The sequence below is a fragment of the Myodes glareolus genome, chromosome 7 (assembly GCF_982192425.1).
Source record: "Myodes glareolus chromosome 7, mMyoGla1.1, whole genome shotgun sequence".
NCBI lineage: Eukaryota > Metazoa > Chordata > Mammalia > Rodentia > Cricetidae > Myodes > Myodes glareolus.
The window spans coordinates 20,311,223-20,335,410 of NC_142032.1; the positions used below are offsets into that span (position 1 = coordinate 20,311,223).

Genomic DNA, 24,188 nt, shown 5'->3' on the forward strand with positions numbered 1-24,188 from the left:
GCTCTGAGGGAGGAAGGTATGAGGTGTCTTGGTCTGACCTGCCATCACCTTATGCCAACCTACTTCACTAGCCACCCAACCCGGGCCCAGGCAGGGCAAGAAGAAGGACCACGGCTTCAAGGTGAGCGCCGATGGCCGGTTGATCATACGGGAGGAGGAAGATGGAGACAAGGCAGAAGAAGATGGCACTAAAGGTAGGGTCTCCCCAGTTAAACAGCTATTGTGGCAGTGAGGTGCGGCTTGATAATCCTTTGTTCACTTGAGGGCTCTTGGGTTGTTACACAGTGACCAGTTTTTGAGGAAGCAGAGGAAACAGATCTGAGCTTGCATCTAAGGCCACTTCTGAGCACTCTGACTCCTCAGATTTTTCCTATACTTACTTATTAATTTACCTTTGATTTTTTTTTAAGTAGTATATATACATATAATTTAAACAAAACTTGGGGGAAACCCTCAGTGTGCGAGATGTATTATCTCTCCTGCTTCATCCTTATTTCTTCTTTGTTGTTTGGCTTGGTTGTTTTTTCATGAAAACTGGCTGAGTCTTTTAGCTGATTTAGAGGCAGGGAGAGCCAGCCTATGGAATACCCTGTCTTTTAAAAGAGTGTCAACCTTCTCCAACTGAGCTTGCCACTCAGTAACAGCTCTTGTCTGGAACGTGTGAAGCACTGGAATCTGTCCCCAATACTGTGGGGCAAGTATCTGCCTCCTGGTTCCTTGCTCTCGCTGCTTAGCTCTGGGCCTCCGGCTTACTTGCTTTCCTGACTATTGCTCACACAGCTCCTCCACCCATCATTTGTCAGCTGCTTGTCTGTCTAGCTCCTGTCTGTTCCTTCTGCTGTCTCTTCCTGCTTCCCTCCAACCCTTTGTGCTCTCCAGGCTCTGTGGACTTGGTGCCCACACTAACTGTGGCTGAGGAAGCCCATCCCTCTCTCCGTGCCTTTCCAAGCCTCTCTGTTCTGTAGGATTCCACACTGGTCTTTCATAGCGTCTCCAGAGTTTTCTAACTGCTAGGCCTCATCCCCACAGAACTCCCATGAGGCAACTGTCTTTCTTCTGTACATCTTTAATCACAAACTGGCTTATTTCCTTACAGTGCTGAGTATCCCAGCACTTGCTACATGCTCAGACATGCTCCACTGAGCTCCACTCCCAGCCCCTGTGCGGTCTTAGCTCTGCTGAAGTCTCTCTGCCCCGCAGATGGTCGACTTCATACTTTTTTCTTGTCCCTACTTTGTGCCAGTACACAGAGTGGGCAGAAAGCTTTGGGAGTAGGAGAATAAAATTATCCTCTTGCTAAGTGTGGGCTTGTATGGGGTGGGGCTGACTCTCAGGAGTCTGGGGCTTTCCTTGAGCCACTCACGTCTTGAAGGGGCTGTGTGGTCTGGGAGTGGGGCAGCAGTTTGATCTCCCATGGAAAGGGGACACAGGTCTGAGGAAGACAGTTTTCTGGGACTGGCGTTGATGTCCCTTCTTCCCGCTGTGTCAGGAAGGAGTGTTGGCTTTCTGTCGGGACAGCTGCTGCACCTGCCTCCACTGCTGTCTCAGCCGGTCATTGTGGCTTCGCAGTTTCCAGCCTGCTTCTCAAGCAGTGGCCCGGGTGGGCAGGTGGGGCTTTTACGTCCTGTAGGATCAGCCTCCCACCTCCCGCCACTGCCACCAAATGTAGTTTTTAACAAAATCTCTATCATTCTATTTACCAATAAGACTCAGAAGTCAGAGGCTGGTGTGGAAACCTGGTAGCTCAGAGAGGTTAAGAGCAACTAACTGTCCTTCCCTTTTCTCTGTTGTCTCAGAAAGAGCATCCTCTGCTCCGCCAAACCAAAAAGACCACCACACTCAATTCCTCCCTACTATTTTCTGTGCATCTCTGTCTGTCTCCAGGTTCTCTCTGACCCTAAATTATATAATTACTTTCTGTCAACTAGTTGCTAGCTCTGCCTCCTGATCCTAAGTTGATTTTATTTAATTAATGCAAGCACAGACTTGGGGCTCACAGTGTGATAAAATATCCTGCAACAGGGGAGCAGGAGATAAAGTGGTTAGGGATGCTCAAGTGCTCATGAGTCTGTCTTCTGACTCCAGGAGAAGATGAAGAGATGGCTGACCTCATGGAAGATGCTGGTATCAGAAGTGTGAGTAATCTGTGGCCGCATCCTGGCCCACAGCTCCCACGCCCCAGTCCCCACATACAGACTGCATCTGCCCTACTCCCTTAGTGCCCCAGATTACTGGAGCAGTATGGACAGGCGTGTGTGAGTCAGCTCAGAGCCTGGCAATAATAAACTTGCCCATGTGCCTTCTGGCAAACCAGGCCCTAGGAGCTAGTTTATGGTTAATGTGTCAGGGTCTGGAGTGGCAGCTTAGTGGTTAGGATGACTTCTCACTCTTGCAGAGGACCTGGATTTGGTTCCTGGCACCCACATGCTGGCTTACAACTATACATAACTCCAGTGCCAGGGGATCCAACACCCTCTTCTGACCTCCATGGGCACCAGGCACACATGTGATGCACATACGCCTATACAGACAAAGCACTTATATAAACAATAAAAACAAACAAATCTTTAGTGAAAAGGAAAGAAAAGAAATAGAATGTACCAGAGTGCAGAATGCTGTTTAGAGAACAGAGTGAAAATCATGTAGGACGATCATACGGAGTGAAGGGGTCGGGGGGAGCAAGAGGCTTCTTGAGGATGCGGGGTGGGGGTTGCATGTGGCGTGACCTGTGTGACATGCACACCTGTGTGACACCTCCCCGCTACAGACCATTCCAGTGTGGCCCAGCTCTGCTTACTAGGGCTCTTCCCCTGGCCTGGGTCTCACCCTTCCCAGGCCACCTTCAGTCCTAGTCTCCCTTTGCATGCAGTAGGAAGCTGTGAGGAAGCCTGTCACTGGACCCAGGGTTCCGTGTAGTCTTTGGTGTGTAGAGAACTTGACACTTGGCGATGCTCTGTGAGCCGTAGCTGTTCTTTATGATCAGTGTTCATTTTCCCTGGAAATTATTCTGGTTGAGGTTTCCCTAACTTTTCTAGAACCTTCATGGGGGATTGGTGATCTCCTGGCAGCTGTCTCTTATTTCTGGCCAGCAAGGACTGGCCATAGTCCACTAAAGATGACCCTCAGCTCAGAGCTGGCAAGATTAGACATCTTTCCTCGAGGCAGCAAGGGGGCTCTAGAGGTGACCACATCAGTGACTGGCTCCCGGCAAGTCAGCCCCTGCCACCAGTTTGTGTGACAGCTGCTGAGTCCTTTTGTGTACGTGATTCTAGGAGCATGAGATGCTAGGGGTAGGGCATTCTCAGTAGAAGACCAGTTAGTGGGCTAGCCTTGGCTGTGCACCAGTAGAACTGGGGTAAAGCTCAGCCATCATCCTGTGTTGTGCAGCCAGAGCCCCATGTGTCCATTTCTGGTATTCACTGGATATCCATAGTTATATACCCACTGTGCTACATACAGTGGGTCTGCCATCCATATTCCTGACACACGTTTAGCCTGATCACTTGGCCTGGCACCCCTGGCCCTCAGCTATCCTGACTCACAAGGCTCCCGGGCTTCTGTCACAAACTACGGGATAGGAGCAAGCTTTGGGAACTAAGTCACCCCTGACTGACCCACCCACACCCCTACCCAATGTATAGTGTACTTATTTGATTGCTAGAGTCTAATCCCAAATAACCCCGTGGGCTGCCTTGTGGCAAGTCCTCTTTCCTTCCAATGCATCCCTAATACTGGCTCCAGGCATACAGTAGGTGCTTATTAGCATGTGCTGTGTCATAATTGGATGATTCCATGTGTCCCATTGGCCTATAACTTCTGTGCACCTACTGTCCATTGAGGGACTGTAATGAATAGCTTGGTCCAGGATCCCCCACCTGCCTGGGGAGTAGAGAGGAAAAGAAAGAATCAGAGCTTTCTCTCCTGGGAGGTCTGGAACCTTACTTGTCTGACAGCAGATTTCCAGCTTTCTTTTGTAGCTCCAGGGTGAGAACTCAGTGTGAAGATGAAAAGTTGGTTGTCAGGATGTAGGTGTGATTCCCCCCAGTTGTGTGATGGGAGATAATCACTCCCTTTGTAGGCACGCATTTCCTGTGCAACTAGGGATGAGAGCTTGGCAGAGGGCTTTGTCATCAGGGCAGGTTGCTGCTTCTGTGTCTGTCCTCATTAGTAGTGTATCTAGAGGACAGAGGGACACCTTTGCTGGCTGACTCCCGCTGTGCCTCTTTCTACAGACAAAGAAGCTCAAGCGGCAGAGGGAGGCTGAGGAGGATGAGCTGGAGATCCCGCCTCGGTACCAAGGTGAGGTGTCCTTTCTTTTTGTGGGACAGACAGTTTCCCTTCACCTGCATCAGGCTGGGGAGGTGCAGAGAGGGAGGCAGAGTCATGAAGTTGCACTCACTTGACTACTACACAGACGCTACTTAGGACTAGGCTGGGGGACAAGCAGGTGCAGGCCTGAGAGAGAACCGAAGGGTTAGGTTTGTTCACGGTAAGTCTAGCTCTTGTGGCAAGCTCCTCCCGACCCAGCCATCCTTCCACGAGGCTTGTGAAGTGTTCGCCTCTCTTGTGTGCTCCAAGATTAGAACCCTGGTCAAAGGGTTCCTCTCTAGCAGGGTGGCCCCTCTGCTTCCTGAGGTGCACCACGTGGCCGTGGCTCTAACCCGGTGTCCTCCATAAAACTCGCGTTGCATCTAGAGATCCAGAGCTATGGAGGCAGTCTCTCATCCTGTAGCACTGTGTCCTCCGGGCCTGTCATCCTAATTCTGCTGCAAGGCCTGACTTCTACCCTTGCATCCAGAGCCTGGCTCCCTCATGCGCTAAGATGATATTGTGGGCAAAAAAACTTTGTAATCCATGGGACAAGAAGCCTGGGCTCGGGACAGCTTGCCCAGCTGTTATTTAGCTGTGTGACCTTGTTCTGTCACAGTGCTTGAGTTCCAGTTTCTTGGAGGGGTTTTCTGGGATGCATTGCAGGATTCCACCTGTGACTTGAAGTCCAGGCTAGACGGTGTCCCTGGGCAAGTTTCCTTGCCTCAGTTAACTCTAGTTCTCACCTGCACAGTGGGATAAATTGTTGTTTGTGTACCAGAGCCAGAACAGGGTGGAGCGTGGAAAATGTCCTGTCCACAGGTAGGGGTTAGGAGGTTTGCAGGTATATCCTGTGTAACTTTGGAGAATGTGGGTCACTTGGATCAGTACAGAGCATATGTGTTTCCAGGAGTCGCTGGGCAGTGTCTCTTCAAGGGAGCACTTTGGTCATTGCTTGCCATGACATGGAACCAAGTTCCTGGTCTTTTGTCCATCGTCTTCCCAGAGGCCCTTTGACAGGGGTACCTCCTGCCTCCCAGAGGGGCCACTCTCGTTCTGCCTGACTTGTGATCTTTTGCTTCTCTACAGCTGGAGGTTCTGGCATCCATCGCCCTGTGGCCAAGAGGGCTGCACCTGGAGCTGAATACAAGGCCAAGGTGAGGGCTGTGGGCAGAGTGTGGGCCTCCTGGTACCAGGAGGAGAATGAAGGGGCAAGGAAGAGCATGCCCATCATCTCCTGGTCAGAAAAGAAAAGGGGCTCTTAGGGCATGTGGCATTTGAAGTTGGGGCCTTGTCAAATGGCCTTTCAGAACCAGAGAAGCCTGTTGGTATCATCTGAAGGAGAAGATGAAAAGGAGAGAGAACACTAGGCTAGTTACGTCAGGGACAGGGAAGGGACCCCACACTTTGGCTGACTCTGACTCTGGGCTTTTGCTTTTTGTTTGTTTTTGCTTTTACTCTTTCTCTGGATGAGCAGAAAGGAAAGGGTGATGTGAAGAAGAAGGGCCGACTTGATCCCTATGCGTACATCCCACTCAACAGAACCAAGCTCAACCGCAGGTATGGTCATGTGTATGTGAGTGCCCGTGCCTCTTGTGTATGCTCTTTACCTTACCCTTTGTTGAGGCAGTTCTTATCACTGGACCTAGAGCTCAAGACTCGAAACTGACAAGCTGTCAAGTTCCCAGCATCCCCTGAGATTGCGGGTGCATGCCTTCATGGGTGCTGGGGATCCCGTCTTGTGCAGTAAATATTTTACCTGCCAAATAGTACTTAGCCCGTTTTTATTTTATATTCATTATTTTGTGTGAGTGTGTGTGAAAGACAACTTATGTGAGTGAGTTCCCTCTTCCCATCAGGGATTAAACTAAGATGACAACTCAGTCAATGGGCAAACCCCCTTATTTTTATTTTATTTTTATTTATTTATTTATTTATTTATTGGATTTTTTTTGAGACAGGGTTTTTTATTCTCTCTGTGTAACCCTGACGGTCCTGGAAGGTGATTAGGACCAGGCTGTCATCAAACCTAGAGGTCTGCCTGCCTCTGCCTCCCCAGTACATACCACTGCCCAGCTTATTTTTCATTTCATTTATTTATTTATTTATTTTTAAGATTTATTTATTTATTATGTACAGTGTTCTGCCTGCATGCGGACCTGCACCCCAGAAGAGGGTACCAGATCTCATTATAGATGGTAGTGAGCCACCATGTGGTTGCTGGTAATTTAACTCAGGACTTGAACTCCTGTGTGTGTGTGTGAGAAAGAGAGAGAGAGAGACAGAGAGAGAGAGAGAGGAGAGAAGAGGGAGAGGGAGAGAGAGAGAACCTGAGCATTGGCCTCAATCTCACCATCTAGCTAAGGCTGGTCTGTTGTGAACTGTGTGTAACATTTGTTTGATAAAATAAAATTAAGGTGAGGTCAGGAGGCTGAGTCAGCAACTAGCTGACAGGAAGTGGTAGGGGAATTAAGTGTAGCAAGAACAGAAGGACACCCCTTTTTCAGGAGATGCAAGAGGAGAGAAGGTGAGCTGGCTGTTATTCAGCCTCTCTGAGCTGTAGAATTTCGCCTCAACCATTGAATCCTGAGTTCTATATAAGGATAGAGATTTGGATAAAATTTTCTTTAGTGGCTATGATTCCAGTGCCTGAGGAAATTCTACCTGGCTGCAATCCATGTAGTAACTGCTGCTGTTGTGGAATTGCAATTGCTGCTTGGGACAGTAATTGCTTAAGGTGCAACCACTTTATTGAATGCAAAACAAAATTTGGCACCCCCATAGTAGGTGCCAAAATGTAGTGGTTTTTGTTTTTTAACTCTTTAGGGGCCTACCACCCAGCTCCCAAATAAATATGCAGAGACTTATTCTTACTTACAAATGCCCAGCCTTAGCTTGGTTTTATTTCGAGTCAACTTTCTTGCTTTCTTTCTTTTTCTTTTGTTTTGTTTTGTTTTGTTGTTGTTTTGAGACAGGGTTTCTCTGTGTAGCCTTGGCTGTCCTGGAACTCGCTCTGTAGATCAGACTGGTCTCAAACTCACAGAGATTCTTCTTCTGCCTCCCAAGTACTGGGATTAAAAGCATATACCACCACTGCCTGGCTCTAGCCAGCTTTTCTTTCTCCTCTACCTTTTGCCTCTGGGCTTTTACCTTTCTCTTTTCTATATTCCTTTCTCTTTTCTATATTCCTTCCTTTCCCTCTTGATCCATGCCTGGTTGTGTGACTGGATTGCTGGCCCCTGGTGGTCTTTCTCCTCCATTTCCACTTCTGTTTATTCTCTCTGCCTGCCAGCCCTGCCTATTTCTCCTCCTGCCTAGCTATTGACTTGTTAGCTCTTTTTATTAGGCCAACCAGCTGTTTTAGGCAGGCAAAGTAACACGGCTTTACAAAGTTAAAGAAATACAACATAAAAGAATACAATATATCTTTGCATCATTAAACAAATATTCTACAGCATAAACTAATGTAACATATCTTAAGATAATATTTCACAATGCTGGCCTTGACCTTTTTTTTAAAACGATTTATTGACTGGGCACTGGTGGTACATACCTTCAATCCTAGCACTCAGGAGGCAGAGGCAGGCAGATCTGTAAGTTTGAGGCTAGACTGGTCTATAGAGCAAGTCTTAAAATAGCCAAGGCTACACAAAAACCCTGTCTTGAAGGGAAAAAAAAATTTTAATTTTCTGTGTTTTATGTGTGATTATGTGCACATGAGTGCAGTTGCCGAGGAAAGCCAGAAGAGGGGGTCAGGTACCGTAGAGCTAGAGTTACAGGTAGTTGTGAGCCACTAATGGTATATGTTGGGAATTGAATCTGGGTCCTTTATAAGAATTGAATTGCTGGGCGGTAGTGGCAGGCACCTTTAATCCCAACACTTGGGAGGAAAGGCAGTCAGATCTTTGTGAGTTCAAGACCAGTCTGGTCTACAGAGCAAGTTCCAGGGTAGCCTAGGCTACACAGAGAGACCCTGTCTCGAAAAACAAAACAACAACAAAAAGCCAGGCAGTGGTGGTGCACGCCTTTAATCCTGGCAGAGGCAGGTGGATCTCTGTGAATTCAAGACCAACCTGGTCTGCAAGAGCTAGTTCCAAGACAGACTCCAAAGCTACAGAGAAATGCTGTCTTGAAAAAGCAAAAAGGGAAAAAAAAAAAAGAATTGAATAGCTGGAGAGATTACTCAGCGGTTAGGAGCATTGCCTGCTCTTTCAAAGGTCCTGAGTTCAATTCCCAGCAACCACATGGTGGCTCACAACCATCTTTAGTGAGATCTGGTGCCCTCTTGAGGAAGACACCTGCTCAGTCATCCTCAATAACTTAGACCATGAAACCCAGTATATGGACAAGATCAACTTAACCAACATATGCAAGCTGCCCATGCATGCTTCGGCATTGCCAAAGCATAAATTTCAGTTTTTTCTATTTCCTCTGTAAGAGCATTATGTACTCTTAATCCTTGAACCACCTCTGTAGCCCCCTGATCCTGAATTCTTGATCTTCCTGAATTAGACTCCCAAGTGCTAAAGTTACAGGAGTGGGCTGCTATGCCTTGTTTGAGCTACCTTTTAAAGCCCAATCATGGGGGTGGAATATTTGGCTTATTGGTTAGGAACACTTGTTGCTCTTGCAGAGGACTCAGATTCAATTCCCAGCACCCACGTGGAGCTCACAATCATTTGGAACTCCAGTTCCAGGAAATCTGATGCCCTCTGGCCTCTGTAGGCACTAAACACACATGTGGTTAATGCACACACATGCAAGCAAAACACTCAGCAAATAAAATAATTAATCCAGAAAATAAAACCTAAGAGCTCATCAGATATTCCTCCTTTGGTGCCCTTGTCCTTCTTATGAGTTTCTCATTTTTCCTTAAATCTACATTTTCTCTTCTTTTCTTTTTTTAAAGATTTATTTAATTATTATGTATACAGTGTTCTGTCTGCATGTATACCTGCACACCAGAAGAGGGCACCAGATCCCATTATAGATGGTTGTGAGCCATGTGGTTGTTGTGAATTGAACTCTGGACCTCTGGAAAAGCAGGCGGTGCTCTTAACCTGAGCCATCTCTCCAGCCATCTCTCTTCTTAAAAATAAAATAAATGGCTGGGCTGGTGGTGGCGCACACCTTTAATCCCAGTACTTGGGAAGCAGAGGCAGACGGATCTCTGAGTTTGAAACCAGTCTGGTCTACAAGAGCTAGTTCCAGGACAGGCACCAAAACTACAGAAAGACCATGTCTGGAAAAAAACAAAAAAATTAAAAAATAAATAAATAAACTAAATCATAATCTTAGGTCACATGGAGATTCTGAAATACCCGCGTTCTACATAGTCACTATCTTTAGTAGTTATGTATATTTTGCTTTTCTCATCCTCTTGGAAAATTAGTTATTTCGCTTTGGTCATCAAATGGGTTTTTTGGTATAGGTGTGGGGACCATAGGAGGTATGGGGTGCTTGCAAATGTTAGGTTCCAAGTGGAGCTCACGGGGAGACATCAGGGGTCTGTGCAACAGCCAGGTCAGGGCATACACTGTCTGTCTGCCTATGTCGTTCTTCCTCTGTCAGGGGTGACCATTGTTTGATTTTGTTTTTCTTTTGAGACCAGGTTTCCTATTCTTACTGAACTTGCCATCCTCAGCCTTCCAAGAGCTGGGATTATAGACCTGTATCACCACACATCAACACTGTAAGGAGAGAGAGCTGCCTGTGCTCACTAAGATATAGCCCTTTTGTTCTTTCTTGCAGGAAAAAGGTGAAGCTACAGGGACAGTTTAAAGGGCTGGTGAAAGCTGCCCAGCGGGGATCCCAGGTGGGACACAAACTTCGCAGAAAGGATCGCCGATCCTGAATCTGGCCCCGAATCCTTGGCGGGAGTGGAGCTGCTGTTTTCCACTGTCCAAGGCCCTTTTCCAGCCCCTGTGCTGTTTAACACCAACTCCAGGAGTGAGCCTTGCAAAAGAACCTCAACAGAGAACGACTCATTGGAACCGGGACTCCATTGCTAGAGAGATGCATAGGATTTTGGAAAGTCCAAATGTCCTTAGAAACATTCTCCACATCTGGGGGGTGGAACCATGTGACATTGCTACCTCTGAGAAGCCCCTAGGAGATGCTCTGCTTTCTGCCCAAAGTGGCCTTGAGATCCACAGAGTGGTGCCATGATCCACGAGTGTAAGATCTTCTGTAACCAGACATAGAATAAATGTGCATGGCCACACATCAGCCCTGAGAACAGTGTTATCTCTGCCCCTCCAGGGATAAGAACAGCACCTGGCCACTGGCCATACAGACCCCTTCCTGTCCAACTCCCAGCAGTCTGACCCAGTGTCCACATGTGACAGCAGGGCTTCCTACAGCCAGAAGTGGCCTACGGACTTAGAAGGGGTAGTGAATGCTCCATGGCTGGTCTCTGGATCACAGCATTGAGCACCAGGGACCTAGAAGAGGAGGCAATGGCTGACAGCATCTTCAGCTGCCCCTGTCTATAAGCCTCTATCAGCATCTCTGTCCATCCATTCAACAGAGTTACTGAGCCCTAGCTGGCTTCAACAGTTATTGAGGGAACAAGCCAGGAACCAAAAGCAGAGAACATAGAGGAATGCTGCTTGCTTGTTTTCTCAGCTTTTTTTCTTATACCTTCCAGAAATAATCTTGCCCAGGAATGGCCCAGGGCTAGGCCTGATGTGGGTGTATTTTCCCATACCAGTAAATAATTGAGAAAATGCCTCCACAGCATGCAGGCTGTTCTCATTTGAGGTTCCCTCCTCCTGAAGAAGACTCCAGCTGTGTGTCAAGTAGACAAAAAACTAACCAGCACACCTGTCTTCCATTTATTCTTTCTCCTAGATCTAGTTGTGCGGTATGCTTCCCACTGGGCCTTCTAAGTGCTGCTAAGGTCACATGACCCATCAGCCCAGCATTTGTTTGGGGTGTGTTTTCCCATAGGCAGCCAGAAGCAGAGGGCCCTAGGCTGTCTCTGCACTCTGACTCATATCTTTTCTTGTGAGATAACACCAACATACACATTCTTCCCCTCTTCACTGTTTCCACCTCCCTGAATTTCTGTGTAGCCCTGGCTGTCCTAGAACTCACTCTGTAGACCAGGCTGGCCTTGAACTCACAGAAATCCTCTTGCCTCTGTCTCCCCAATGCTAGGATTAAAGTTGTGCCCCACCACTACCCAGCTACAACATGCACATTCTTAAGTAGTTTCTGTTTTGGTTTTTAGCACTAATGATGCTTCTGGTACAATTTTTGGTAGCCTGTCTTAACACTGTTCCTTTCATTCTCCCAGATTTCTGGATCTAGTGTTTCCCAAGCTAGAGCATTTCCACCCATGACCTTGGGCTCAAAATCTGAGGGGAGCCATAGTTTGCCAAGAGGTGGCACTGTTTACATGACTTGCTTACAAATCTAGAATGGGATATCAAGCTAGAAAGGTAGCCAAAAGATTTATTAAGGATTTACAAAGGTTCTCAATCATGACCCCCATTATCACCACTCAGTATCTCATTAATCTCAGCCCAGGCCTTTCCTGGCCCCTCCTCTCTCAGGAAATGGAACCACATGCATTAGAAAGCCTCATGTAAAGGAGGGATGGGTCTGAGCCAATCACCCAGTATTGATGTCTTTACAAAGAAGGCTGAAGCCAGCCTGCTTATTATAGCATGTCTTCCAAGAAGCTCTCTTCCTTTCGAGGAGGGTGGGGAAGGTGGCCCAGGAAGGCTGGTAATAATGAAGTGCTGAACTCTGTTCTTAGGTAGAGTTCAGGTTTAGCTCCCCCACCCCACCCCCAGGCAAGTGTTAATCTTGCCTCAGGTGCCCGAGAGATGTTGGGGAAGGCTGTGCTGTTTTATTTCCACAGGGGGCATGCGCATCAGGACCACAGTAACATAGCCCCCACATGGGATCCATTCCATCACAGGGCTAGTCGAAAAGTTGCGAGCTTCCACATTAACAACTAAGCTCGTTAGTTTTTCATTGTGTCGGAATCTGAGTCGTTTCCGGTTTTCTCTTCTGATACCTCTTCCATTCAGTCACAGAAACTGAAGGAAAATTCATACCTACCTTATCACATACTACCAAAAAGGCAGCTCTTCCTACAGCTGGTGTGCCTGCTCATTAGGTCTCACATAGACATTCTAATCAAGTGACTGTCTGAGCTGTCTGGACCAGGAAGAGTCAGGTTAGGCCACCCTTCCCCCACCCTGATTTTCTTTCTCAGGATTGTGGCCAAGGCTTGGTAGTGAGTGTCCTGGTTCAGTGCCTGCGGAAGCTGTTCTCACTAGGTTCACGCCTTGTTCCAGTCTTCAACGTGAGAAACTGTTTCTGATATTCTAGTAGTCCTGAGTCCTTTCCCCATTGTTTTTCTTGGTCTGTTCCTTCAGAGAGTAATCCAAATTAAAATATAGTTTGTATTTCACTACAAAGGTAAGATTCACCAAAATTTAGAAAAAACAGAAAGGTGAAAGCAGGAGCTAGACTATTTCACCAGATTCTCATGTAACCTACATGTACTTCGTTCGTTGTTTCTTTTATACTGCACTCAGGGCCCACTCTCTTTTGACGGAGATAGAGGGCTGTTTCTATAGTCCTTGGGAACAAACGGACCGTGCACGGTAGGCTAGCGCTCTGCTGTTCAGCTGTATCCCCAGCCCTAACACTTTGTTTTGCATTTTGTTGTCATTGTTATTTTTTGTTGGAGAAAAGTGTGTAACTCACACACTTTGTGTAACCCTGGCACAGTGTCCTTCGATTCACAGAGATCTGCCTGCCTCTGTCTCCCAAGTGCTTAACAGGTGTTACAGGTGTGCACAACCATATCTGGCCTCTTCTCTTAGAAAGAGATCTCTGAATTTACATTTTTTTGTTTAGTCTTTTCTTTGACTACGACCAATAATAATTTGTAATCAACGCCCTTAAATGAAAACAAACATTTATAATCAGCATTTTGGGAATGTGGGCATGGTTTTCTAGACTACTTCATGTTATTTAGTGGGCGCTGATAATCTTTGAGGACCCTGAGAAAATCAAGGTAATTGTTAAGTCTTGGCTGAAGTATCCTGTGAGACCAGATCATCTCAGTCAGTAGCCTTGAAGCTGTTTTGGATGTTGGGTCATCTGGACCGTTTTTATTGGTGTCTGGGTCCCCTTGTTCTGAAAATACATAAACTTTTAAAGGTAACATACATAGTCTGTATTAATAGAAATATAAACTGTGCATTGTATACAAGCCAGCCAAAGATAATGTTTTATTTGAGCAGGTAAAGCATACAACATGTGTATTGTAGTTACTTTACCATGTCTGTGGTCAGGTTTTTTGGGATGGGGGTCTTCCTCGATCAGACCTGATTTTTTTTTTTTAAATCTTGAATGAATCCATAGCCTCATATTTCCTGTGGAAATAAAAGCATAACCTCTCCTCAAAGTAACATAGCTTTTGACTTAAATTTTGAAGTCAGGGTATTTTTAAAATACAAAGGTTGATTTAGTTTAGTTGCTTTTATAATCAAATGTTTATTAGTAGTTATTACTTGCTCATTAACAGTCAAAAAAACTGAAGACAACAATGAAATAGAATCCAGACTCTATTTCCCATCTTTACATGGCTTATTATAATTTTTATTATACTCTATTTTTAAGAACTTTTTTAAACTATTTTTAATCTATGACTGCATAATTCTTTCTCTTCTCCCAAGCCTATATATATTCTTAAACACACTGTAACCCATTTAGAGGTTTTTTTCATCTGAATCTGTCCCTACTGTGTATCTGTAACCTCTGTTTTCATGAACAAACATCTTAAACCCACCACACAGCGAGCTGCCAAGGAACAACACATCTCTGTACCATGACCTGCATGAGAGACATGAACTCGAAAGCTGTCTCTGTGTTCTTAGGACCTTTTTTTTTTTTTAACACTTTGTCAGGCTTTAAGTGGATGTACATGCCCCATGTTGGGCTACTGTATATAAACGGATATTTTCTGTCCTGCCCACCAGGTCCCAAGTAAACACACAGAAGCTTATATTAATTATAAAACACTTGATCAATAGCTCGGACTTATTATTTACTAGTTCTTGCATTTAAGTAAACCCATTTCTATTAATCTATGTGTTGCCGTGTGACTCATGACTTTACCTGTCCTCCAGCATCTTGCTTTTGGCAGCTCGCTGTTGTCTCTCCCAACTCTGCCGTCCATCTGAGTTCTCGTTTGGCCTTCCCACCTAGCCTTATTCTGCCTTGCTATAGGCCAAACAACTTTATTATTAACCAAGGAGAGGAGTACATATTCACAGTGTATGGAAGGATTATCCCACAGCAGCCTAAGCCAGCCTCAAACTCACAGTCCTCCAGCCTCGAGCCTCCTGAATCCTGGGATTGTAGGCAAAGCACTACTTCCAGCTAACAAACAAGTTTTTGTTTCTTTATAAATTATTTCATTTTTATTTTTAAGATTTATGTTACATGAGTATTCTGCCTCCATGTATATATGTGTCTGGTCCACCTGAAGGTCAGAAGCTTTAGCTCCAGTGGAACCATTTTTAAATATAAACACATTTTATACATTTACATTTGACTATTTAACAAAGTTTTTACCTAACCTGAATAAGTATTTCAGATTACTTCAGTGACACAGTTTAGAACATCTGCCCAGTGGACGAAGCTTAGTTTATTTATAACGGCTTTTGGAGCCCTTGAGTACGCTGCTCACTGCTTACGCAGGAATTTAAAGCCACCGCTGGATGCTAGATTGTGCGTAATATTTAGAAAATGACATGATGAATACTCTTTGTTCTATTTTTGATATACATTATTATGATCGGATAGATGACTGTACTCCAGAAAATAACCCTGATTTGGGACAATGTAAGCTGGTTTGCCATTTCCTGAAATTATGCTTAATGTAGCTACTGTCATTAGAAACACTTACCAAGCTGTTAGCTGACAGTAAATTACTGAAGGCCATGACTGCACAGCAGAAGTTTGGTTCCTCCCACCTCTCCCAATGATTGCCATGGAAATGCTCAGTGGCTCCTCTCCAATACCAAGTACACTTAGCCTCTACCACATATCCAGCCCCCTTTTGTGCTTTATTTGTTGAGAAAGTCTTACTGTGTAGTACTGGCTAGCCTGGAATATGTGGCCCAGGCTGTCCTTGAACTAGGGATCCTGTTTATTTCCTGTAGGCTGGGATTAAAGGTGTGCATCATCATACCCCAGCAGTGGGTTCTGTTTTGGTCCCCCCCCCTCCTGTAGCCCAGGCTGGCCTTGAATTTGGTGCACACCTAAGGATGGCCTGGAACTTCTAATCCTCTTGCCTGGGATTATTACGTATGTACCACTAGAGTTGGTATATGTGATGCATGCTAGACAAGCTCTGTCAACTGAAGTACATCCCCAACTCTCTGGAACAGGATTGCATCATCAGTGGTCCGTCATGAGTGAAGTTGTGGAGAATATACAGCGTGGTGGTTTGAGTAAGAATGGCCCCGTAGGGTCATACATTTGAATGTTTAGGGAATGACACCTTTGAAAAGATTAGGAGGTGTGGCCTTGTTGGAGGAAGTGTATCACTAAGGGTGGACTTTGAGCTTTCAAAAACTCGTGCCAGGCCCAGTGTCTCTCCCTTCTGCCTGTGGATCTGGATGTACAACTCTCAACTTCTCCAGCACCTGTCTGCCTGTGTGCCACTATGCTCTCTATCAGAACAATAATGGACAAAACCTCTGAAATTGTAAGCAAGCCCCAATTAAATGCTTTCTTTTGTAAGAGTTGCTGTAGCGGACACACCTTTAATCCCAGTACACGGGAGGCAGAGGCAGGAGGATCTCTGAGTTGGAGGTCAGCCTGGTCTAAAGAGTGAGTTCCAGAACAGACTCCAAAGCTACATAGAGAAACCATGCCTCCAGGGGAAAAAAAATTATTTAGGGCTGGAGAGATGGCGCAGTGGTTAAGAGCACTAGCTACTCTTCCAAAGGACCTGGGTTCAATTCCTGGTACCCACATGGCAGCTCATAACTGTCTATAACTCCAGTTCCAGGAATTTGATGCCCTCACAAACAGATATTCATGCAGGCCAAAAACCAATGTACATAAAATAAAAATAAATTTTTTTAAAAAAATTGCCATAGGCCCAGCAGTGGTAGTGGTGCATGCCTTTAATCCCAGCACCCAGGAAGGCAGAGGCAGGTGAATCTCTGTGAGTTCTAGGCCAGTCTGGTCTACAAAGTGAGTTCCAGGACAGCCAGAGCTGTTACACGGAGAAACCTTGTATCAAAAGACAAAAAAACAAGTGTTGCTTTGTGTGGTTGGTGCCTCTTCGGAGCAATAGAATACTCACTGAGACATCTGTAGGTTGACCATGGTGGCACATGCCTTTAATCCCATCACTCTGGAGGCAGAGGCAAGCTGACTTCTGTGAATCTGAAGTAAGCATAGGATACTCAGTGGGACCAGTCCCCCTCCCCGCAAAAAAGAATGGCTTGGTGCTAAATTCTCATACCAGAGCTGGGTTATGAGGTCAGCTCTGCAAGTCTCAAATCAGAATTAAACAGGTTCAAGAGAAAACCTTGGGCTCAGGAGCAAGTCTAGTCAAAAGTGTAATTATTAATTTGTGATGAGAGATGTAACTCATGATACAATGATTGGCCAGAACATACTTTGCTTTGCATTAAGTCAAAATCAGAGCTTAAAGTAACTATAAAACAGGGAGACAGGGAACCCTCTGATACATTGATAGTGCCCTTGTGGTGGGACACACCTGCAGATTGTGGTCCATCTCCACACCCCCACCCCACCCCCGCCAGTAGCCTGCTGGGGCCCAACACCTCTGAGAACAAGCAGGAAAGATCACTCTCTTGTGTCAACCAGACTCTGAGACTGTTCCCTGCCACCACAAAGGGTTTGAGATTTAATTAGGCTCCAGCTCCTTCACACATGGCATGCCTGGATCAAATTTCTAAGCCCAGCACTTCTGGCTTTTGCAGCGGGGACAGTCTGTTCCTTCTAGGGCCTGTGACAGATAACTGAACCTTCATCAGTAGGGTGGTGTCCGGAGGGCAGCTCGGGATTTTTAGGTTCCATTAATGTTACTCTGAAGACCCGCAGGTACCCTCTAAACCTGATGGTTGAAAGTCACCATTCCAAAGAGCATGCGAAGCCCAGCCATCAGGCGATGGGCATGTGAATGGATCCAGAAGTGACCTGTGCTGGCCTCATAGCTCCTCTGCAGGTTGTATGAGCCTTTGATGCCTTGCTCCTAAATTGGCACGACAGAGCTTCCGGACTTGAGGCCACGCAGCAAGTAGGCTCATAAAATGACAAGCATGGTCATCAGCCTGAGCAGCTTTTAAACAGCATGTATGTTGATTATGTCATTGTACAATAATTCTTATGTAAACATGCCCTCTTAATCATTCCAGCTGCAAGTTCTGTTCCTTACAAGGAGGTGGGGCCCACCCAAAGCCAATACTGTAGTCAGCAAGCGGCAGCTAGTATTCTGAAGATAATTCCCTGCCAACATGGACTATCACATGGGCCACATGTGTTTCCTGCCTTAGCACTTTGTGTAGGGCCCTTCATGCACAACCAAACACACCTGATCCTTAGAGTGGGGCCATCAGCAATGCAGCCCAGGTTGGAACGGCACACACCCTCCATCTCTGAGTTCTCTAGTCGGTTGCATTCTGAATGTGGTTTATGGTTTCCACCTAGCAGTTGATCTCACCCCCACCCTTCACAAGTGCTACCCTATACCACCAAAGTCTGGGTAGACTCATGACTTGAGAACTTTGTGGCCAGGCCTGGCAAGTTCACACACACCCCCCAAACTGCTCCATTTAGACCTGGAAAGAATATGGTGGCACCAAGAGCTTTGGCTGTGAATTCGCAAATGCCACCTAAGGTTGCTACACCATTGTCTCTTCTTCCTCAGAGACACCTTGGGGACTCTTTACTCACCAAATGCACCTCTGGGACAAGAACCAATTACAGAACTGGTTCAGGTGAGGAGGGTGGAGCAGGGTCAGAGCTGACTTGGCTGAGGTGAAGGGCAGGGCGAGCCAGCCAAGGGCAGGACTGAGTGTTCTTTTCTCCTCCACTTTCTGGGAGGCAGACTGGGTTGACCTGCTTGCAAGTCTTTTCCCATCACTTTCTTCTCTCACACTCCCTGCTTTTCTTCCCTCCCGATTCGTCCCTACTTCCATGCACATGTCTGCATTTATTCTGAGGAAAAGTTCCAACAAAAATTTGGACTAAGCTAAGGCCAGGTCCTTGCTGCCACAGAGCTGTTGGGGCTGGAGAGATGACTTAGGGGTTAAGAGCAATGTCTATTCTACCAGAGGTTCAATTCCTAACACCTGGGTTCAAGTCCCAGCATCCACATGGTGGCTCATAGTCATTCATAATTCCAGGCCATTGGTGTCCAACACCCACTTAAGGCCTGGCATGCACATGGCGCGCAGACATACATACAGGTAATACAGACACTCATAAAATAAATCTGAAACATTAAAAAAAGAGCAAGAGAGAGAAAAGAAGAAAGAAATGGGCAGAGACATGTCTCAGAACATTGACTCTCTCCCAGAGGATTCATGTTTGGTTCCTAGCACCCACATGGCAGCCCACAGCTATCTGTAATGCCAACTGCCTCCTGGCCTCTTAGCACAACAGCAACAGTTGCTAACATGCTATCTAGGACCTGAACCCAGGTAGCTAAGCCTAAGGATAGCAAACTAGTGACCTGTCTCCATGTTCCTTCTGCCCTCAGGCTCTGTGTGTTCCTTAGAGTGTATGTTGGGATGTGGGTGTGATTGGGGGGTAGATCTTCTGCTTTGGGGTCTTGTGGCTACAGGCAAAGGTGAGGAGAAAGAATGACTCAGACTGAAGTATAAGCGTGCGAGCCCTTGATGCAGAAGTTTGACCTTTTGCAGTAACCGATGAAGAGGGAGTGATCACTTCTGGAGTTGGGGAGTGCCCAACACAGGGAGCAATGAAGAGGGAGTGATCACTTCTATAGAGCGCCTCCTCGTTTTACACCATCCTCCTCACAACAGCCATTGATCTGCTTTTTCTTTTTCTTTTTTCTGTTTTGGTTTTTCCAGACAGGTTTCTTTTTGTAGCCCTGACTATCCCAGAAATTGCTCTGTAGACCAGGCTGGCCTTGAACTAGAGATCTGCCTGCCTCTGCCTTCTGAGTGCTGGGATTAAAGGCCTGCATTACCACTGCCTGGCAGCCAATGATCTTTCAAAATAAGAAAGTAGCGGATTGGATGAGGACAGTGTCTCGTGTGCCTGCCCCCATTTAAAGTCGGGAAAATCCTGTAGGAAAGGCCACCAACAACTGCAGGGTGCAGCAGTCTGGAGGCTCACGTCTGGTGGGGGGATGGGAGGAGGTAACAAAATACGGGTGGGGTGGGGTAGACAGGCAGTGGTGGCCCATGATTTAATCTCAGCTAATTTCCTCATTTTTAAAAGCATTGTGTGTGGTGGTGGTGACTATCACCTTTAATTCCAACACTCAAGAGGCAGAAGCAGGTGGATCTCTGAGTTCAAGGCTGGCCTGGTCTACAGAGTGAGTTCCAGAACAGCCAGGGCTACACAGAGAAACCCTGTCCCAAAAAAACCAAAACCAAACAAACAAACAAAAAACTAAACTAAACTAAAACCAACAACAACAAAATACTTCATAAAAATAATAAATACCAAACAGGATAGTGGGGTTTTACCTGAGAGATGCTGAGAAGAAAACAGGACCCAGGAGATGAACTCCACAGAAACAGACCTTTGACCTGAGAGGTGCCAGATAGGAAGGATCAGTTCTGAGAGTGAAAAAGTCCTCACTCCGCTGTGTATGGCAGAAACAAACCCTCTGTGGAGGACAACAACAACATTCTGGTCTCAAGTTGAAAATAAACTGTCAAATATCCACATTAGAGTCCAGTTAAAGACAGTGATGCTTAGCTGGGTGCGGTGTCTCATTCTTTGATCCCAGCACTCCCGAGGCAAAGGCAAGTAGATCTCAGAGTTTGAGGCCAGTCTGGTCCACAAAGTAAGTTTCAAGACAGCCAGGACCACACAGAGAAACCCTGTCTTAAAAACAAAAGAACAAGCAAGCAAATTCTACATAAAGAAACTATCTTTTAAAAAAAAATCACCAAGCAGTGGTGGCACACACCTTTAATCCCAGTACTTGGGAGGCAAAGGCAGGCAGATCTCTAAGTTCAAGGCCAGTCTCGTCTACAGAGAGAGTTCCATGACAGAGCTGTTATACAGAGAAACCCTGTCTTGAAAAACAAAACAAAACAAAAATTAGTTTGTGCATGGATGTTCGCCTGCACCTGCATGTATGTAAGTGCACTGTGTGAGTGCCTGGTGCCCTTGGAGGTCAAATCCCTTGGAACTGGGGTTACAGGTTTCCAAGTTCAGGTCTCTGCAAGAGCAGCCAGTGCTCTGACCACTGAGCCTTCTCTCCAGACCTGAGGCAAGCAGTTGTATTTGCCGGGCCATCTCACAGCCCATAAATTCCAACATTCAAGTAGCTGTATTAAAAAAGCAAAGAGGTTGGGCCATGACAGACATGTGTCTGCACTCACATAAACACACAGCAATAATAAATAAATTTAAAAAAAATAAAAGCAAGTCGGGTGTGGTGGCTCATGTCTTTAATCCTAGCATTCAGAAGGTAGAGGCAGGTAAGATCGAGGCCAGCCTGGTCTACATAGTGAATTCCAAAACTGCCTGAGCTATGTAGAGAGACAAATAATAAAAGTAAAACAAATAGGGAGGGGTGTCTGTGTGTGTGTAGCATGTATGTGTATGTGTATGTGGTGTATGGTGCGTGTGTGGTGTGCCTGTGATGTGTGTTGTGTGTGTGGTGTAATTGGTAGAATGCTTGCCTAACAAGCATAAAGCCTTGAGTTCAATCCCCAGCACCATCGAAACCTTACCCATAATCCTAGCACTCAGGTGGAGGCGAGAGAACCAGAAGGCCAAGGTTATCCTTGCTACATAGTGAGTTTGAGGATGGCCAGACACACATGAAACACTCTCAGAAATAAATAGGTAAATAAATATACATGCATAAAAGCAAAAAGGGGGTGAACCATTTTTAAAGTGTTATTAAATCTGATCTATCATGATATTTCAGTATGTAACATAATATGTTATGAATTCATCTTATTTTAACATTGTCTATGCAGTGTAGTTTATATTTAAATGTGATGGGTTATCTCAGTTTAGATTACCTGTGTTTCCAGTGGTTAGGGATGAGGGCTTACAAATGGACATCACATCTCTTGACTCTTGAATGAAGCAATGAATTCCCTTTAGATAAGATTCAAGTTTTCTTTTGTGTGGTGTATATGCTGTAAAATTCTCATTGTATGTACTTCTGCAGCTTTTAGTAAAGCAATCAATTGTGCAGCCACTGCCAGCTTGCAGCGAACAAACATTCTGAGCATCCCAGGAAGGTTTCCTTGTGTCTGTTTTCATTTTGAAACAAGGCCTTACTTTGTAGCCCGAGCTAGCCTCAAGCCAATGCTTCCACTTCAGCCTCCCAAATGCTAGGATTACAGGCATGCATGACCACACCTGGCTGGCAGTTTATTTTCTCACACTGCTGAATAATAGTCCATTGTATGCATACAAACACGTTTTGTTTATCCACTCACCGTTAGAAGGACCATTTGGATTGTTTTCAGTTTCAAAACCATGACTAATGCTGCTGTGTACATTCATGTGCCTGTCTGTGTGGACAGCTCTCTAGCTCCTTTGAGTGGAGTCCTGAGTGGACTCACTGGATCATGTGGAGAGTTTGTGTTTGTATTTATTTATTTATTCATTCATTCATTCATTCATTTATTTTTGAGACAGGGTTTCTCTGTGTAGCCCTGGTCGTCCTGGAACTCCCTCTATTGACCAGGCTGGCCTCAGACTCAGAGATCCACTTGCCTCTGCCTCCCAGGTGCTGGGTTTAAAGGTGTGTGCCACCGCTGCCCGACCTGTGTTTAATCTTCTAAGGAGCTGCTAGTCTGAAACTGTTTCCAAAAGTAGAGCATCATTTCACACGCCCATTGAAAATGGGCAAGGGTCTATCTCTCTACCACCTTCTTGCCAACAACTGTTATTTTGTATGAGAGGTGGGTGATGTTTGGTTAGAGAGAGGTTTTGGGTGGACCGTACCTAGGGATCTAGCTGAGAGGTCAGTAAGGGAATAAGTGTGTCAGATTGTGTGGTTTGAAGGAGAAGGGGGAAAGCAATGGCTGGAGAGTGGGCATGCTAGGAGGCAGAAGAAATAGACTTTGCTAGAAGGTCCTTTTCCAGTGAGAGGAGGGGACAGGTTGGCACCATTAGAAAGGAATGGATAAGGGGAATGTCCCTAAAGATCAAGCTAAGTGGTGGGGTTTGGTGAGCCTGGTAAACTGTCCCCTTACTCCAACAATAGAAGGATGAGATGACACATTGGATTTTTTTCTCAGAACTCCATCAGGACCAAAGAAGTAGGCCCGGTGTCCAGAAGGAAGGAGATGGATCACCCTGATACTGTAATATCCACCTGAGGCTCCCTGTTGGGATGCCGATGGTCAGACCTTGGTCAGAGGGGACCAAGGGAGCCTGGGTCCCCTCAGTTGTTCATGGCCAAGGAGGTCAGATGAAAGGTGATCTGGGATTGATGCCCTCATGCCGCAAGGGACATGGGGACAATCAACACCCCAGTGTCCGTCTTGATAGCACCTTGGACATGGTCTGGGTGGTTTGAAAGGGCCCAGCGACCCTCCTGGCTGCATTTGAAACAAGGACACAGGTTCTCGGGCTTCAGGAGACCAGGAAGTCCGCGATTTTACTTTGACCGGCTATCATCAGTATTTGTTTGGGGATTTTTTTCATCTCTCCCATGGTCCATCTTAAAGGTCACAGTTAAGACTTCTGCCTACTGAGTCAGGGGTCCTCTCCCTAGACGTTTAAGTCTGGCCTGACATCAGGGAAATCTGGGAGAAGAAGAAGACCATAAAGAGTTGCTTCCCACCTGGGATCTCAGGATTCAGACTGGGATATCGTAAGAGGGCCCTTTGTAAGGCAGTCTAGGAACTGAGATGGGTTTTCATGCCTTTCCTGGATGACCTTGGGCTTTTTCATAATTTACTGCCTTAAGGGAAGTCTTGTGATACTGGCCAGGAGGCAAGTCATAAATTGGTTCTTTGCTAAAATGTCTCCTGGGGTATTGGAATCCCATTCAGGGTCCTGGTTGGAGACTGCCCTAACCCTAACTGGGTAGGTGTCATGAGTTTGGGCCCTAGCCTGATCCCAGATTTGCCTACACTCCTCTGGGAGAAGATTGTTGGTGAGAATCATATAAACATCGTGGAAGGTGAGGTTGTAAGAGTGGGTAATATATTGGATACCCCCAACTGGTCTTCAGAGAGCAAGGCCTTATACGTGATAGTTGAGTCTTTGCTTTTATGCCACAGCCATAGCCTGGACTGGGTGGGCAACCTGTTGCCAAGGAGGGAGAGGGAAACCAGAGAGGTTGGAGAGAAAGAGAAGGGACTAATGGTTGAGGTTGAGGAGGGGGAGGTTTGCTAGTGCCATAGAAAACAGGTTTGGGCTTCATGGCTAGTTCATTCCTCCTTGGCTGGTCTATCCCAAAGTGGTATCACACCACGTGGTTCCTTTAAGATTACCTAAGTATAATGCAGTGATATTTTGTTTGTGTTTTAACAAATAAAGCTTTCCTGAAGATCAGAGTGCAGAAGTAAGCCACTAGAGGCCAGGGAATGGTGGCACACACCTTTAATCCCAGGACTGCAGTCTGAGGAGACAGTCTGAGGTCAGGACCACCCCTTCGGTCTGAGCATTGGTAAAGGTCTCTCTAG

General features: G+C 46.1%; 1 protein-coding gene across 1 annotated transcript in view; it reads left to right on the top strand.

Moving 5' to 3' along the window:
• Rrp12 (ribosomal RNA processing 12 homolog) overlaps nt 1-10,536 on the top strand; it is a 37,839-nt gene extending 27,303 nt beyond the window's left edge. The window contains exons 29-34 of the mRNA XM_048452882.3: nt 72-194; nt 2,086-2,135; nt 4,233-4,299; nt 5,398-5,465; nt 5,786-5,868; nt 10,060-10,536. Of these exons, the coding sequence (XP_048308839.3) occupies nt 72-194; nt 2,086-2,135; nt 4,233-4,299; nt 5,398-5,465; nt 5,786-5,868; nt 10,060-10,162 (494 nt within the window). The 3' untranslated portion in view covers nt 10,163-10,536. The remainder of the gene's footprint in view (nt 1-71; nt 195-2,085; nt 2,136-4,232; nt 4,300-5,397; nt 5,466-5,785; nt 5,869-10,059) is intronic.
• The last annotated feature ends 13,652 nt before the right edge of the window (nt 10,537-24,188 follow it).